Source organism: Mauremys reevesii, linkage group 1 (genome assembly GCF_016161935.1).
Source record: "Mauremys reevesii isolate NIE-2019 linkage group 1, ASM1616193v1, whole genome shotgun sequence".
NCBI lineage: Eukaryota > Metazoa > Chordata > Testudines > Geoemydidae > Mauremys > Mauremys reevesii.
In genome coordinates this window covers 194,275,852-194,295,100 of record NC_052623.1, presented here as the reverse complement: position 1 = coordinate 194,295,100, position 19,249 = coordinate 194,275,852, and the positions used below count along the sequence as shown (strand labels likewise).

The 19,249-nt window shown below is 40.8% G+C and overlaps 1 protein-coding gene across 1 annotated transcript in view; it reads left to right on the top strand.

The window, feature by feature from the left end:
* The window catches only part of EPHA3 (EPH receptor A3), a 773,721-nt gene that overhangs the window by 720,714 nt on the left and 33,758 nt on the right, over positions 1–19,249 (top strand). Inside the window, exons 15-17 of the mRNA XM_039481726.1 lie at positions 1,442–1,627; positions 10,851–10,912; positions 14,635–14,844. Coding sequence (XP_039337660.1) covers positions 1,442–1,627; positions 10,851–10,912; positions 14,635–14,844 — 458 coding nt within the window. The remainder of the gene's footprint in view (positions 1–1,441; positions 1,628–10,850; positions 10,913–14,634; positions 14,845–19,249) is intronic.

Here is a 19,249-nt window from a genome sequence, read left to right as displayed (position 1 = left end):
TCCTTTCCAAGCCAAACTTTTCTACGCAAGAACATCTGACTCATTATGGCATTTAGGGGACAACATTCCATTTAAATCTAAAGCATTTTCAGGAAGAGAGATGACCAGGTGATTATCAATATAGAGTGAACATTAAAAAATAGCCCCATGCATCTCTGGCCTATGGGAGAAAAAAGTCTTTGCAATTCCATTGTTGTCTGTTCAACAAAATGTTTTCTATGTCTTTTAACTAAACCACATGGGTGAAGTCACATGCACTTACTACCACAATCATAAACTATAAAAGAGTGGTCACTTATATACCTAATGTGCAATGTATGCATATTTATCCATTTTTGCTACATTTTTCACTGTGTTCTTTATATTGCATAAAAAAGATGAATATTAGAGCTTTGATACTGTATGCACTGTTCATTATATTATGTGAAATATTCCTGTAAAATATTTGGAATTTAGATTACTGAGAGTCAAAATCAGCCGCCATAGCAGCTTTTCTTTACGATATTAAAATTGTCCTGGTTCAGTTGTTTTATGGTTTTTATATTCATTAAGTAGATGCAGAATTTTAGTAAAGCATGAATGAGATTATAACCTAGCAATTTGTCCACACATTTTGTGTTTGTCAAAGTGGAACATGAGATAATTTTTTGGAGGGGATCCTGCATTATAAATTAGTCCTTTTTTGCTGATATGCATATAATAATGAACAAAGTTGATCTAGGAAATTATGCATACAAAATATTTAGAAAATATCTACCATTTTCCATCTCAGGATCCAAAAGCACTTCACGGAGGATTCAATCCTGCAAACATTATCAAGTGTAGTTCTTATTGCCATGGTAGTCTCATAGATCCATAAAAATCACATTATGAGTGTTTGCAAGATCAGGTCCTAATTGATTAATATTACAAAGGGCCTGTCTGCATGGGAAGGCTGCACAATACAACCTTCCTTTTTTCTGGCAGCTACTGCCAGGTATCCATACTCAAATTTTCTTATAGTGGTTTGTCTCATTACTTACACTGAAATAATTAAACTGCTTTGAAATCAGCTTAACTCTATTTTGGTCAGAATTATATCAGTTGAAGGTCCATGCAGATGCATCACCGCTTTGGTTATAACTATACCAATTCAGTTTGTCCTCCTGCGGCTGTCCTACACTACATCAGTTCACACCTGAAGTGAACTCTCTGCCCTCATTGTTCTGGGGCCATCAGGACCTGTTAAATAGCTTAGTGACATTAACCCAATTTTACAGATGGAGAACTGAAGCATGGAAAAATTAAGTGACTGCCTGAAAGTTTCATGCTTAGAACTCAGATCCCTGACTTGTGCACTAAAGATACTGCCTCAGTGACTCTTCTATAATGCTAAGCCTTCTCTCTGAAGTTCCAGCTGGAATAACTAGATTTCACGTTTTGTCTCCCCTCCACCCCCCAGGTGAATTTGGAGAAGTGTGCAGTGGGCGCCTCAAGCTTCCTTCTAAAAAGGAAATTTCAGTGGCAATCAAAACCCTGAAAGTTGGCTATACCGAAAAGCAGAGAAGAGATTTCTTGGGGGAGGCGAGCATCATGGGACAGTTTGACCATCCTAACATCATTCGTCTAGAGGGAGTTGTCACCAAAAGTAAGAGCGTAGAGTATACACCATCTGTGGGCATGCTGAACAGTGTTTCAATAAACTATTTTTTCTAAAAGATGCATTCTGAAAACCCACCAGAATTGGTTTATGCACTCGCCTTAGTAGAATGTGTTCAAACTATTTCACTCCTCTCAAGTTCTAACAAGGGAAATGTGCACCTTTACTATCAAGATTTACATTAAATTACCTCAGAAGCAGGAAACAAATACTCAGATGAGCGGGACTAGATAAGCTTCCATTGAGATAGCACATGCTGGTATAGCAAGAAAGAAAAAGAGTGTTGTAGCTAAATTATAAACTGACAGATTGTACTACCCTATTTAGTACTCCAGAGCTAATTGCGATAAAGCATCCAACAGACTCTTGCTGATAATCTCTTTGGAGTTATGGAGTCTGGTTTCCTAAGGTCTTCTAATTGGCTACAAGCAATATGCATCATTTTCAAGTTAAATCACTAGCTATTATCGTTAACATAGATTTAATGAACCGTCTCATGACATTTCTGACGTCATTAATAGTAATAGCTTTAAGTACCAGATCCAAGATTTTTAAGAGACTTTGAGCGCCTCAATGTTTTGGTGCCCAGCTTGAGCCCCACCTGATTTTCAGAGGGTAGATGCTTAGTACTTTATGAAAAGGAAGCCCCTTTTCAAGATGCTTCACGTTGGGCACTCCAAGTCAATAGTCGCCTTTAAAGTCTTCACCCAAAGTTTTAAATCGGAACATTTATTTTACGAGTAATAATTTTATTACTGCAGCTATTTCCTTTATTGCCAAACAGACACCATTTCAAATCTGTGGCTAAAAATACATTTTTCATTGATGTTTATGATTTATTAAAATCACTTGTCAGCTTGTGTTGATACGGATACCAAGCTGAGGTCCACACTTGAGCCCTGACTGAGGAAAGCATCCCATTTCAGGGGAGCACACAAGTACTGCTTATGTTAAACAAGATAAATATGTGCTAAAGTGCTTTCCTGAATTGGGGCATCAGTCTTAAAACAATAACAAAAATAACCAACCTCAGACCATGCTGATGTTTGTGAAAGGGGTAACGGGGGAGGATGGGCACCCATGCTCCCACCCACAAGCTTGTCAGGCAGTCTGGAGATGGGGGTGGGAGCTGTTAAGAAGCAATCTTCAGCCTTCAAAAAGATTTATAGGTGGCAGGTGGAGAACTTCTGAGAATATGAGCAGGCTGGATGCTGTTGCACATGCCTACTCTTTGCTGAGCTTCCTGTTATCCCTACAAAGCTTTCTGATTGCTGCCTTCCCATGTCTTCTCCAGCTGACTTCATCCCCTTTCTGTTCTTCCTCATATGTTGCCCATCTGTTTGTGGTGAGGACACACGGGCTGAAATCCTGGCCCCTTTGAAGTCTATACTACAACTGCTATTGATATGATGGGGCCAGAGTTTCACCCATAATCCCTTCCTCTGGCAGGTGTCCGGTGGGGAGAGAGATAGAAAGGAGGAATGGCAAGATACAGCCGCATTTCTTTTCCTGTTACTGACAGAACTAAAGGTCAGAAGGAAGAGGCATAGAGACAGGCAGATAAGACTGGTTGCTTAGCAATCGGTGAGCAGGTGTGACTGCCTGCCAGCCAGCTCCCTAATCTCCCAGTGAGCAGTGCCTTGCTGTTCCCCTCCTCCTCAGCTGTGCTATACTTTAGAGGCTTGGGGTGCTTCTCCCTGACCTCCCAGGGGAACACAGGCTCTGGTCCTGCCTTCCCTGCCCCATTCAACATGGGTCTCCTTAGGTGACTGCTGAAAATATTTAAACCACGCTTTAGACAAGTTCTGTCTCCCACCCAGAGATCTTGAAACAAGAAAGTTAGAAAGGGCAAAGAAGGGACTGATAAAAATACCAAGATTGGTTTAGTTTTGGGGCTGTAAAAACTAAATACAGCTACTCCAGCTGCACTTTTTGAATTGGAAATATAATGTAAGGTCCACCCTCATAGAAAAGTCCTGTAGGAGTTAATAGGCATGAAACCACAAGGCACCTATAGGAATTACCCTTAAAAGCCTATAGAATTTAATAGAAAATTATATCCCCACTCTAGAATTCTGTGGGTAAATTTGAAAATTGTACAGAAAGATTACCCTTCCCTATCTAATTCTATAGGAGTCAATCAATAAAACAAAACCCTGGAAGGAGCGACTTTTTGACTCTTTCAGTGAGTAGCTTTGCTTGGAGCTGGGGGTGGGGGGGAGACCTCTTGCAACTTAAATTGATATCATTGGTTGTATACTTATTTTAATAAATGTTTCTGCTGTTATTGAAATTGCTTGGGAGAAGTTTTCCGAAATGTGTAAAGGTAACTCCAGAAGTTCACAACTGACAGGAACAAACGGCTTGTCTACACAAACACATAGTTGGTGGCAATCTACCCTGCACAAGCCTGCAGCACGCTCCACGTTCCCTGGTGCCATTTGACCTACTCCTGTTTCAAAGCAGTGTAGATCAAAGCATGCTGTGCAACTCTTTGTGCATGGCAGGCTAGTGCGGGGTAGATTTGCGCTGCTCGCTGAGAACTAGGGCCTTGTACACTGGTGGCAGTATCTAAGATATGTGTAGCTACACACAGCAATAAAAAGTAGGCCATATCCATACTGGTATGTGACTACATATGGCAGTGAAAGACTCTGCTGGGGGTGGCAGCAGAGAAAGTCTCCTGCAGTGGGTAGCTGCTGGAGCTTTTCCCCACTGGCTCCCAATGCCAGAGCATTTCTCTACTTTTTCCTGGAAAGACTCCAGCAGTGGGAAGGCAGTGGGACACTATACTGCTAAAAAATAGTAGTATGAACAAGAAGGGTGCTGCTAGAGTGTGTAGAGAGCCATGAAGGGTACGTACCCTGAGGTTCTGGCGTGTCTTTAATTTACTTGTCTGGGCAGTGCCTGACCATCTACACTGCTGTTTATACCCATGGTAGGTGGGGCGTGCAGTGTATATATTCTAAATGCTGCCATGGGGTAGACTTCTTGTTTGTTTACATAAGCCCACAGGTAATCAAATAAAAGCAGAGACATGGCATATCTAAAAATAAACAATATAAAACTATGTAAAGTCATGTAAAATAGAGCTAATTTACATTGTTCAAATAGAAATGTCATATCTGGGTCTGATCTGTCAAAACATGCTTTACTTCCTGAGATGACAAATAATTTATTCTTTGATTTAAGCTCACAACGTAAGTAAAAGTCTGAAAAGGCTGCCAAATCTGCCTGTATAAATTCCATGCATCTCATGCTTATGTCTAATGAGTTATTCTATAAAGTCAGAGTTGCATTTTGAATTCCCTGAATTTCTTGAAATTCTAATGATGGTTTTCTGCACACAACTGAGCAGAGCAAATCCTTTATGTTCAGTGGCACAAAAGAATCCAGTGACACTTCTGAAAATATTTTTTTTTCTGCACACACAATTTTGTGCATCACTGACTGTGTGCTGCAAATACACTCTTTGAATAGCTAAGTGTTGCTGTACTCGTATGCAACTGGGTTTCAGCAAGTTCTCTAATCACTGGAGTGGGTGAGGATAGCTCAGTGGTTTGAGCATTGGCCCTGCTAAATCCGTGAGGGAGCCATTTAAGGGAACTGGGGTAAAAATCTGTCTGGAAATTGGTCCTGCTTTGAGCAGCGGGTTAGACTAGATGACCTCCTGAGGTCCCTTCCAACCCTGACATTCTATGAATCTATATTCTTGGTTTATTCACAATAGGCTATTAACCATTTCAGTAGCAGATGTTGAATATCAAAGGTCTGTGATATAGATGGTCATAGTTAAGTATGAGAAGGCAAGATCTGAGTCTCTTATGTTTTTAAATCAGCAGAGACCTACGGAATATAGCATATTCTTTGCATATTTTGAATAGTGAGATTAAAAATGGGGAAAATAATGGATTCTGTCCTTCTACCTCGCCATGCATGGAGATCCCTTATGTATATTTTGGAAGCCTTACAAAATTCTGCACGTCCATTCTGGAGGAGTGATTTGGGGGAGGGGGAAAAAGGGAGGCAGGGGGGATGGGCAAATAAAATATTTTTTTTCATTTATAATCAATCATCAAGGCAGTGGAGCACACACACACACATAATGAGTATTATTTAATTACTCATCCAGAGACCTTTATTTTCCTCATTTATATTGCACTATTCAAGATACTTAAAGAAGACACACTGTCCGCTAGGTTTTTACCTAGGTACATATTTGCCTGGGCTGGTACATTTTAATGACAATTTTGCAGTACTGTATAATCATTATTTAATAGCAATTATATAGCCCTTAACAGTGTCCTAGGCACTCTTCAGGCAATGAACAGGAGTTGATATACAAACAGTGGAGAATTTACAGGATCATTCCCAGTATATGTAACATGATAAATAGACAATGTGACCCTTTCTTCATTAACCAAAATAGTTTTGACAGATGGTATTTAGCAATGAAATGACTTTTCATATTTATAACCTTTGAAGCAACACCTAGCAATTTGTAATGACTACCATATCTAAAAGTGACCACTTGGAATCTAGCATGGGGCAATGTGTCTTACAATACACTGGAGATGTGCTGAGGTGCATTAGCTAAATAAGACCTTGATTCTTTGTTCCAGCACTGAATTATTCCCCTGTTTCATATTTGTTTCTGTTCAGAACTTTCCTTCTACATTGGTCTCAAGGGTGCCCTATAGGCAGCAGTCTTAATAGCCAGCACACATGTTCTCCTTAGTTTACTAATAATTTACGGCAATTTGTAGCCTGTTAGTATAATAAATTTCTGAAACACTGTTGACACAAGTTGTTATCGTGTATAAATGGCTGCATTTTGATAAATGAATGCAGAATGTTCCTTTGAAAGTACACAGCTTTGCTTTAGAGCATATGTTTCTGATTACATGTACATTTCCAACTGAATGTGGGTGAAAACCTGAACTCAATGCATTCAACATATGGGAGGACAAATAAGAAAGGGAGATGTTATTTTAATAATTTGAAAGGTTTTCCTTCTTGCCTTAACTAATCTCAGACTTCTGACACATCATTAAATTGAATTTGTATGGTAACCAGGCATTTGAAGACGATACAATACTTCAGTTTCATAAGAGCATGAATTTATCCTATAAACTTTGTGGATAGCCCAGTTCTGATGCTATACTACATTTTAGTCTGAGAATTTGTAGCGATACTGTCAGTCTCCATAGATTATCAGTAACACTTGGCTATTAGTGTTACCAATAACAACTGTTTGCTTTTTGCATTGGTGTTTTCTCTCTCTATCTTACTGTACCTTGTTTGATAACCTGATTGAAAACAATCAACAGAAGGTTGTTGGAGAGCCTAGATTTTTCTATCTCTTCAACAGGCTGAAAGGCTGCAGAATAATTGAGTACAAGGTCGAAGTTGTGGACACACAGATTTTGTCCACCCCGGTTTATAGCAAGAGATACAGGGAGACAAACTATATCTGTTGTGATGCACCTTGGTCATATGCTTGCTGTGATGCATGTAATGTATTCCAGCTAGGGAACCCAGGTCATAGAAGGGAATGAAGGTACAAAGCTCCCGAACTACAACTCCCACAAAGCACTTTGATGTCTCAGGTGGATCCAGTTATTGTTGAACTGACCCAAAATGAAATATTTTGATTTGGTTCAACAAAATGAAATATTTCAATTTGATATTCCCAACAAAGAATTTAAAACAATTTCTGCAAAATCTAATTTTCCCTGTTGCAAATTTTAATGTTGTGGAAATTACATTTTTGGAGGGACAAAACAATTCAGTGGAAAGTTTCCAACCAGCTTTAATTTTTACCATTTGAGCAGCTTTCTCTTTGTGAATCTCATGCACTTTATTATGTTAGATAACGTGTTAAGGGGTGGAGCCATTGCTTACCCTTTGGGTTTGTCTACATGGCAAGGTAATGATCACTACAGGGATGTGATTTCTAAACAGCGCTAATGTGTTGCACATTCATTGGTTCGTGAGACCTTGCTGGTGCACCTTAAAGGTTACCTAGTGCACTTGAACGAAGTGTTCTTTCAACCAGCACAACATTCAACCATAGTACAGAACTTTTAAGGCTCACCAGCAGAATCTACATGGACTTACTAATGCACAAAAGCTAGTGTGCATTAGAAATCACATTTCCATAGTGCACATTAGTCCCCCCAACAAGCCCTCAGAAGCTGCTCTATGATTGTGAATACTATGCAAGCTGTTGTCATGCTTTTAAACTCCCATGTCATCTTGCACAACATGTGAAATAACAATACATCTCCCTAAATATCTACATTGACCACTTTCACCCATCTTCTCCTTCACGGCAAAAGGGCAGATAAAGCAAACTTTGGAAAGCATTATTAAATAATAAAATTCATAGGTTGATATGAAGAAGGGATAGATGGCCTTGTGGTTGGGGCATTGGCCTGGGACATAGGAAACCCAATTTTGATTTCCTGCTCCACCATGGCCTTCCACTATGACCTTAGACAAGTCACTTGGCCTACCTGTCCTCTGCCCCCTGTCTGTACAATGGGTATAATAGCACTGCTCTGCCTCACATGGGTCCCAGAAAGAAGATGAGCACCACCAGGATCAAAGCAACTGCCCATTGAAATGTCATGAATATGACCCCCCGTATGACTGAGTTGGTCACAGGATACATAGACATATATGATGATATTAAATTAACAGAATAGTGACTTTTGTCGAGAAACGTCACTATATTATCTTTTTTATTCATCTCTCTTTAATATGTGAAATTCCACATAAGTCCCCATTTTGATGCAAAAAGAATGGTTTTACAAAGCTCAAATTGTAGTACACACTGAATTTTCCTAGGCAATTTTTGAAGGATATTTAATGCCAGCTGTACTATGCATTGTATCCACTGGGGAAATAATCATTTTTTGTAAACTACTGAAAGTGTATCTTAGGCTTACAATTTGGAATACAGGGTATCAAATATTCTTGTATATAAACAGAGAAATGTATTTAAAATTTTAAAACTATTTTAAAAAGGGAGCATATACATGACTCCATTTTGTGGGTTCAGCTACAGTACCAGAAGTTGTGGATGAGTGAGAGGTTAAGGGATTGGTCAAGAGAAAAAACCAGGGTAAGGTCAGGAAAACTTCAGGAGGTGAGATTCATTTGTGTGGCACCTTCTCACCAGACAAGCCATGGAGAGCAGCAAGATAAGGCAGAAGGAGCCTGCCTGAAATAAGAGTTCTGGCCAGAAAAGCAAGGTTTCAGTGCTATGGAAGCTGTGCAGCTGCAGATCTACATACGTGCTTGTGTGAAGATTTTTGGCCAGCTTAGTGGGGTATCATCATCAGTGTAGCCAATTCTCATGATTTTGTCCCAGGTCTTGAGAAATCTGCTGTTTTTCTTAAAGCCCGACATTCTGGAGTCAACTGAGTAGATGAGAATCTCAGCTTTCATTTAAAAAAAAAAAAAGATTCTACCCTTGTTTTGACAAAGAAAAGTTTGAAAGTGTCACCTGAGTGCACCCTAATGGTTCAGAAACCAGAAGGCAAATAGAAAGAACCCATTCTTAAAAAATAATCTTATGATTTTTAAGCCAATCTCAGGTGTTTTTGAGGCCTGACTCATGATTTTTGAATGCTTGGGATTAGTAAGTACTTGTTCGTTTTTCATATCAAGGAACTCAGTATCTGCTCATAACGCTTAGGCCACAGTTGTGCAAGGTACTTATCCACATGCCTACCTTTGAGCACAAAATAGTCTCATTGAAGCTAATGGGAATACTTTCATACTTTGAATTAACCATATGCTTCATTACCTTGCTAAATACACACCCTAGTGCTGTGTTTATGGTAATTGTTAGTTATCTTATGTGTCATACTCCTTAGACTCAAACTATATCTCCATGTGTAAAGGGTAACTATGTAAAGGGTATCATTTAACAATGGTTTTGGCAGTAGATCAAGGGATTTTTGAGCATATTGTAAATGGCTTATTTTAACAAGGTAGGAACTCATTGTCTAGATAAATTGTGTGACACTATGATATGGTTATTAATAATTAAAGCTCTTTAATGTATTATAGTCTGATCCATGTATTGATTGCTGCATTGTTTGCTCTATAGAAGACACTTAAGAAACAGGGGAAAGGGGGATTTTCCCCTAGGAGGCTACATGGGTTGCTAAGTGGATTAGTTAGTGGCTTTTCAGGTTCCCAGGTCATAATTCAGACCAGAGCTGACCAGAGGGATTTGAAATGATGTGCTCTGGAAGAGGACGTCAGCATGAGCGTGGAGTTGTTTCTTTGCAGAGTACCCTGCTGCAACATAAAGTAAACATATAGGGCCAGATTCTCAATCACATCCAAGCTCCGCTTGGATGCAGAGGGAGACATTTCAGAGAGCTGGTTGTGGATCCCTGATCCTAAGCTGCCCAGCCCTGGCGCAAATTAGAGTTACAGGGGAGCAACTCTAATTTACAAAAATGGCAGATGGGTCAAAGTGGAGCTCCACTATGGCCTTCACACCCTGCCTTGCCCCACTTCCTCCTCTTACACTGCGGTGCAGGGGGTGGGGGGAGTTGGTGCAGGAGTCTGTTCATTGGCAGAGAGTTTCCATGCACAGAGGGAATTCTCCACTGGCCTTCTCCTATCACTTTATGACTTTTGCTGATCAGATAATCCACCCTATCATAAATAGGGGGGAAAGATATCATAGCCAGTGTGTTACCAGAGAGAATGTTGAAACACATAATAGGGATGCTCCTGAATGGGGGCACCTCTAGTGTTCTGTGCATGGTCCTTTACCACACTCACTACCATGTGAGCACCTATTATAGGCTCTGCATCACTGGCTGTGACCATGGTGCAGTGATAATGCAAGGCAGAAATACCAATACTTACACCTTATGTCTTTATACATGCACGGTTACAAATCAAATGGGCCTAGATTGAGCTCTGGTACAAGTAGGTGCATTTCCGCTGGCTTCAATGGAATTGCATTTACTGTTTACGAGTGTTGTATTTGTCTCATAAACCTTCCTTTCTTTGTTTTTTTCCTTCTTTTTCGTTTCTTTTTAAAAGGTAAAACAATCTGTATTTAGAGGAAAAAACATTTGAAAGCAAATTTCTTAAATATACATAATAATACATTCATGTATTGTGAATTTTCTATTTCTCTTTAAATGCTTACTTGGTGCTTTTAATGTATTTTCAGGTAAACCAGTTATGATTGTTACTGAGTATATGGAGAATGGCTCTCTGGACAGCTTCCTCCGAGTAAGTACAAGGTTGATGGCAGTGTTGATCTTGTCCTGTCATCATTTTGTCATTGCTATTGCTTTACTCTCAGTCACCATAAGTCTTGTCCCATGTTGTATCTTTGGGTACGTCTTCACTACCCGCCATATCGGCGGGTAGCAATCGGTTTCTCAGAGTTCGATATATCGCGTCTCATCTAGACGCGATATATCAAACTCCGAACGCGCTCTCGTCGACTCCGGAACTCCACCACCGCGAATGGGAGTGGCGGAGTCAACGGGGGAGCCGTGGACGTCGATCCCGCGCCGTGAGGATGGGTAAGTAATTCGAACTAAGGTACTTCGACTTCAGCTACGCTATTCGCGTAGCTGAAGTTGCGTACCTTAGATCGAACCCCCCCCCCAGTGTAAATTGTTTCCTTTATTTGGGGGTGGGTTGTCGTGTGCTCACAAAGGCATCTAGAAATCTGGTATTCTGTTTTGACCCTTTACAATCAGATTTGGTCGGGGATTTATTGAAGAAAGCAGAAATGTTATTTAGTACATTCCAGTTTTGGGAAAAGAATGATTCACTAGCAATTACAACTGTAAATTGTTTTTATGAGGACTAAATTAATAGCTTTAATGCACTGATTCTTGCTGATATTGGTAGGTAGCCCATACATCATACCAAGCACTATCCAAATAATGGTAAACTGTTATGCTGAGCCAAGAGTTTAAATGCAAGATGTTTAAAGAATAACCTCTCACCATGAGGTGTAGAAATTGTGTTGCCAAGTGCTATTAGAACATCCTCTTTCCCCACTCCTGCAATGTTTTGCTTATTTTATTCTCCTTCTCTTTTAAAGCTGGTAATGGGCCTGACAAAACCTGAATGTTCCCCGTGTTACCAAGATTTACATGAGGCAAAACAACTAGTGTGCCAGAAGTAAACTCCCTCCTGAGGAGAAGCACTGGTTTTATTTTCATTTGTTAGGGTGACCTCAACTCTGGCTACAGACCTTGCCTTGGGTCTGTCATGGTTGGATGACACTATCCCTCAAATTCATAACACTGAAATAGACATTAAACCCCAAAAGGAGATCTATTATCAGCTCGTGTTTCTGCATATACTGTATATATTATGGTGTCTGCTGAAGCATATGAAATGCATATAAATATTATATTAACAATCTATCTCATGTAATAAATCTATCTCAAATTTGATAAGGATAAAAATCCTTGAATAAAACTTTGGTCATTCAAGGTTGCAAAACCAATGATTGCTCTGATATATACACACATGCTGATTCAAGTATTTGTTACATATAATTCAGTGATTTTAGTCTGCTGTATTGTTAAGTGTTCCACATGGTTCCTTGAAAACCTAATCCAAAACCTGATTAAGTCGATGGCAGGACTCCCACTCAACTTCAGTGGGCTTTAGATCATGCCCTGCATGAGAAGCAAAGTTCTGTCAGAAATCATAATATGCGCTCACACGATTAAAGACTGTGTAACAATACATATCCATAAAGTGGCAACGTTAAAGCTGCAAAGGAAAGAGGATGGCGGTATTGCACCTACGTACACAGCTAAATTAGCTGTGTGCTCAATTCCTTAATCCCTTGAATCACTCTGAACTGTCCCGGACCAATTTTGAAACATTTCAGGAAAACACAGGGATCCTCCTGACAGGGCCGGCTCCAGACCCCAGTGCGCCAAGCGCGTGCTTGGGGTGGCATGCCACGGGGGGCACTCTGCCGGTCGCCAGGAGGGCAGCAGGCAGCTCCGGTGGACCTCCCGCAGGCGTGCCTGCGGAGGGTCCGCTGGTCCCGCGGCTTCGGTGGACCTCCCGCAGGCATGCCTGTGGATGCTCCACCGGAGCCGTGGGACCAGCGGACCCTCCGCAGGCACGTCTGCAGGAGGTCCACCGGAGCCGTGGGATCGGCGACCAGCAGAGCGCCCCCAGCGGCGTGCCGCCGTGCTTGGGGCAGCGAAATTGCTAGAGCCGCCCCTGTACATTATAACTTCATACCACTTCCCTCATGTTCCTTTGCACTGCATATCAAATTTAAACTTCTTGTCTTTGCTTTCGGGGCCCTGCATCACCCAATCCCAGCTATATCTTCAGCCTGATCTCTGCCTGCATTCTTATCCATGCTGCCTGCTCCACCAGCAAGGCTTTCCTTCATAACTTGTGTCTCTTTTTTTCCACGAGCATCTCAGTGTCTTCCTCCATGCTACCCCTTTGTGCCAAACACTCCATCCTCATCTCATTCCAGTCCCTCCTTAAAACTCGGTCCCTACAAAAAATGCTTTGCCTGCAAAACTTAAATTAAACAAAAAGCTTGAATCACTCATACAAATTCCGGCCTATGGAGAGTACCTGTACAAACTTATTTCTAATAATACTTGTCCTTGTTCCCATCCCTGGGGTATGTTATATGCTCATTTGCCTGTGCAGTCCATTATTGATAATGTGATCTCTTCAGAGCAAAGACCTGTCTTTGTGTTCTCTATGCAGCGGCTAGCAATCTATAGGGCACTATAAAATGATAAATAATGTAGACTGCCTACTGTTCAGACCCCAGTCTGGCCAATTACATTGTGTCCTACTTATATACATAATGCAATTTAACCGGTTCATTGGTTCACTGTATTTCAGATATAGTGTATTCATTTCTATTTGCTAATTTATTCGTTGAAATTTGTATTTTTAACTTATCAAGTCATCAAAGTTAAGGCAAGTTTCAGGCAAATACATCCTTTCCAACCATGAGTCTCACTCTGAAAGTGAATGCCAAGGGGCTTTTCAAACACTTGACTGCCATTTCAGTGCCAGTTCTGCCATATGTTCAGCTAATGTTTACATGGCTAATATTGTCCCTTGAGAACAATGGTCAAAAGTAAAACTTATGCTCCTGTCTTTCAGTAGGGTTCATGTGGTTTTACCCATGTGTGAGTGAAGATCCCCATTTATATAGTAAGCCTCCGCATGGGGCACAGGAGTCACCCGCACTGATGTGACTGCAGGAGTTGGGGGTTAATGTATTTGAAAGCTGATCACTGAATACATTTTATTTTTGGTCATATGTAGATTCACATAGCAAGATGGAAGCAAATATTTTAACAAGCAAAACACATTAGCAAGATCTTGGAGGCTGAAAACCTAGCCAAATTATGAATGCATACATATATTGGTTTTCAGCCTAAGAACTGTGACATAGTGATTTTGATTCTGAAGCTGAGGAAGATTTTGGAGAACAAATTTAAATTTGGATGGCATTTAGCAATTTCTGAGTCAGATAAGCATTTGCAATTTTTAAAATTGCTTCTCTATCCATATAACTTATATTATTGCGCCGTCTAAAACAGGGATTTTCCTAACGGATGGATCAGAGGGAGTTTTGTGTTTAACTCCTATTGACTGCCTTGAAAATCCTAGCCTCAGTGGATGCACACAGTTTAGATTTATCTGACATTTGCACCTATCTTATATTTGGGCAAGTGAAATTCAGGTGGGAGTAAACACAGGAACAGCTAAATTTTATCTGAAATTAAAGCCTGTCCCTTGTTTGCCTCCAGCTGATTCAGAGATTATTCTCCTTTAGTCACAGCATTTTCATGGATGGTTTTGATCTTGGGTCTCTGTTTTATAAGCCCTCCATGTGCAGAACTCCCAGTGACTTCAATGGAAAATCTGTGCATAGTGAACTTGTACAATCGATCTCTTAAACATGCATTCTGTATGTTTTGCAGAAACATGATGCTCAGTTCACAGTCATCCAGCTAGTGGGCATGCTTCGAGGGATAGCATCTGGCATGAAGTACTTGTCAGATATGGGTTATGTCCATCGTGACCTAGCTGCCCGTAACATCCTCATCAATAGTAATCTGGTTTGCAAAGTCTCGGATTTTGGCCTCTCTCGTGTATTGGAGGATGACCCAGAAGCTGCTTACACAACCAGAGTGAGTTCATATGTTTATGCATTTCTTAATTATAGCTATAAAACTGGGGTGCTGGAAGTGCAGTCTGAGACCACATGTGACCTCAAGACTCCTAAACCGGGGCACATGGACCATCTTGTCCTGTGGAGCATGGGAAAATCTGATCAATAGCTGGTTAAACTTGCTGGTGAACTCACTGCAGCCAATTCCTACACATTTGTCAAGGAAGATACAAGTATAAAATTATAGCTCTGCATTTATAGTTGGTGGAAAATCATTCTGTGGATATGTCTATACTTCACGTTCACTTAGGGTGATAAATAGAGTACATACGCTGCACGCCCCCCTCGCATGGGTATAAACAGCAGTGTAGACAGTAAGCCACTGTTTAGTTGAGTAGAGTAAAGACATGCTGGAACCTTAGGGTATGTATCTTATATGGCTCTCTCCCTACCTAAGCAGTGCCTCCCCCACTTACACTGTTATTTTTAAGAGTGTAGTGGCCTGGTGCCTCTCCACATCCGAAGCCTTTCCCCACCACAGCAATGAAAGGCTCTGGCAGAGGGCAGGCAGCAGGGAATGGTACAGCAGATTGCCCTTTAATGCAGATGATTGTATAGCAAACATAAATGTTATTTTTACCTTAACAGAGTTAGGTCATCAGAGAAACAATACATGTTTATTAAATGCTAGCAAATGAGACTTCAGTGGAACAGCTTAGAAGGCAGTTAACTGCACATGAATGGCTTTCTTCTCTTCACACTTATTTTAGTTAAAAAAAGAAGTAACTCTATTGAAATCAATTAAGCTATAACGGTACGTGAAAGCATAGTGAGACAGGACTCAAACCCAAAGCTTTCCGTTTGCGGTTTGCCACTGTAAAAATTAATGGTAGTTCATTGCTAGAACTGGTCAAAAAATGAAAAAGAATTTTGCAGAAATTTAGAAGTTTATCTGTTTGCATCGTACAAGGTCTGGAAAGGACCTACTTTCCTTCTCTCTCTCTTCCCCCAAGAATTTTCAATTCTGAAAAGCCAAAAAATATTTATGAGGGGGAAAAATCAGTTTAATGTAAAACAAGGAAAAGGGAAAAAAGGAAAACAACAAGGCGGGGAGGGAGGGAGGCAGAATGCAACCAAAAACTAATGGAAAGAAGAAACAAGAAAAAGGAACATACAAAACATTAAAAAATGATTTTAAAAAATTCAATACAAATATTTTCCAAAATGTTCTGTTTTCAAAAAGCTAATTTTTGGACCAGCTCTATTCATGACCATCTGATGGTCCTGGGAGTAGGGAGGGCTTATGTGAAATCAAGCACATTTAGCCACTGAGCTGGGGTTTGTGTGAATCAAGTACTGCAGTGATGACTATTCTAGATGATCACTTCCACGTATGCTTGTTGCCCTGCAGGATTCCTCCCCCTCCCTGCATAATTTGTATTGCCTGCCTGCTGGCGTGCGAGAACCTTCACCTGGCCTCAGCAAGGTGGATGAAAAGGAACAGGAAGGGAAAAGGGATTCTTTCAAGAGCAGGAGAAGGGAACTTTTCCCCCTATCCTCTACTCCCAGCCTAGGGATGTCCAGATATGGGAGCCTACCAGAGCCAGGAGACCCCAAGGAGTGGAGTGCCTCTTGTCTGCCTTCTTGATTGCATTTTGCCTGAAGAGGCATAGAGATGAGACTCTCTGCTACTTCGTCTTTTGTTTGTGGTAAAGATGGAGTGGAGCATGCCAAAGAACTCATGGCATGGACCCAGAGCTGAGGAAAGCCTGGGCCTTTTCCATTTTCCATGCTAAAGCCTTAAAGGGGCAGGGCAATAATTTTCCTTTGGCCATTTTTACCTTATTTTGGAGCCCGCTGCTACTGCTCGAGGCAAGCCACATTATGGCCAGTTTAAGACCTAAGAAACCTGTGACTCCCCGGTATGTTGGAACAAAAAGTTTTCTGCCTACCGTCCACCTCCTTTCTATGTCTCTCTGCTTATTTACATTTAGATAAAGAAATCAGATATGAAGAAACCATTTTGCAAAGCGTGCTCATGTGCATTCAATAAACCCCATCTGCCATTCATGGCACATACACAAACTACTGCAGGAAGTTACCAACATGATTAGAATCTCTTAATACAATCTAGACCACATCTAATTTCATTTGCAGGATAAATGGGAGACTGTATAGTCATCCTTTGAAATGGCATCAGAAAGCATGCTCCAGAGGTGGGGAAGTCACTTCGTTCACAATTAAGACATCACTGTTTAAGGTTTAGCTCTGAGATTGTTTAGATCCTCATTTGGTTTCCCTGCTACTATAATCCAGAGTGCCGGTGCTACTTCTTTAAATTCATATGACTCTGGGTGAAAAGGGGGCAATTGGATTGGTGGTTGTCCCAAAAGTTTGGTGATAAGATAAAGGAGTTTCAAAGCTCTGTGCCAGTAAGGACCACAAGTTACCATTGTGTGATGACCGTTCTAGGTTAAATGAATTGGTGATTGCCCACTGGAAGGTGCGAGTGCTATTTGTTACAAAAGCCACCATTTACTTTTTTCTGTAGCTGGCATTCGTGCTGCCTTTCTCAGCAGAGAGGGCAGTGATTGAACTGGCATGTATATAAATCTATCTTCACACATCTACAAAATGGGGGTAACACTTTCAAAAGTGTCTAGATTCCATTTCAAAAAGGGATCTAAGCACTTAAGTCTCATTGACAGTCAAGTCACTTGGTCACTTTTGAAAATTTTACCGAGTCCTTCTCAGTTCTGTTTCAGGCTCATTAGCAAAGAGAAGGAATGTTTGCACTGCTGCTGCCTGGTTATTTAGCTAAATAGAAGACTGTTTCCTAGACTGTCAATCCCAGGAGATTTCACAGCCACTAAATTCATATGAAGGAAAAAAAGGGACCAAGTTTTAAAATAATGGAATAGTCCCATAGAGTTTAATGCATTTACCAGCCAACGTGTGGGGTAGCAGTTACTCAGAAGCTTTCTGAAATTGACTAAAGAAATCAAAGCTGTAACCATATTTCCAAATGTTCGCTTTCAGATAGTGAAATAAGATATCTTAAGTGACTTTGTTTTCGATAATCCAGTCCTGCAAAGAGAACTCATCCAGGCAGAGCCCCTGTGCATGTACAGACCCTCTGTGCAGAGCCCCAGTCACTTGGCATACACTTGGGCCATTCTTTGCTCAGGAGGAGGGCCTTTGTATCTACATTTCTATTAGGAATATAATTTTACAGTCTTTATAAATAAGTAATCGGTAATACTCATGCTGTTCTGCAAGTCCTCTGAAGACCAATCACACTTGTATAAAGGCCATAGTTGTGCTTCTCAGATACATAATATTTATGTACTCTAAACTAGTGACTACCTTAGACCACTTTTTAAATGCATATTTAGGCACATGACCAATGTGCCTGACATTTAATTGAAGAACGCAGTCCAATTAACTGTTAGTCTCTCTCTTTCTCTCTCTGAAGTCATAGTTCTAAATCCTGTCCCGTGTTGTGTGGGTGCCTTGGAGGGTGAGACCACAGGAAGCCTCTGTTGCTCTATCTCACCTCCCCTAAGCATTTACAGAGTTACAGGGCAGGATTTCACCTACCACTCAAGAGGACACCACCTCATGGGTTTGGTTATCATGTCCATTAATGCACAAGGGGAATCACATTCTGCTAGTTAAGGGAATAGGTCAGGCCTCCAGCAGCCACTGTGAGCCATTCTGTCCTGTACCAGCTAGATGGCTCTTGGACTGACCTCATGCCCAATACAACACTGATTCTCCTGTCATGTGACCCTATAGAGTATGGGTCTGGATTTTGCCCTCTCATTTTTGTTGCCAAATTCTTCTAATCCGATTGTTAAAATCCGTTTCTCTTGATTCCTTTCTTCCCAGGCACTTGGTCAAATATCCGTGACAATCGCTTTCTAACTGATTATAAATCAAAATACGAGATTGGGATACGTAGGCCTGGAACCAGCTGCTGTGTGCTGGAGTACCAGACTCACTCAAAATAAATTGAAGGCTTTGTTTAGTTTTGGCAGATTTATGTTTCACAGTTCAGCTACAGTAAGAATCACAACTCTGTTGACAGCAAACAAAACCTTCAATTACTACTGACACTTTTGCTCCAGCACACAACAGCAGATATCAGGCCTAGATAGCCCTGGCTACTGATTTGCTACAACAAAGGTCTGTAGCTGCTGTATCTGCAACTATCACCTACTCTCTCCTTGCATTCCGGTGAAAGTTCTCTTTTCCCTTTGTTTGAAAGTATACCACATCTTTACCTTTTTGTGAGGCCCTTAAACAGGTGATTAAATGGCAGGTGACTGACATGGCTTTGCTTATATCTACTTATATATGTAGATATAAGCAAAGGGGAAAGTGGCCCAAGTGGATTATATTAGAGTGTGGAAGAGTCACAG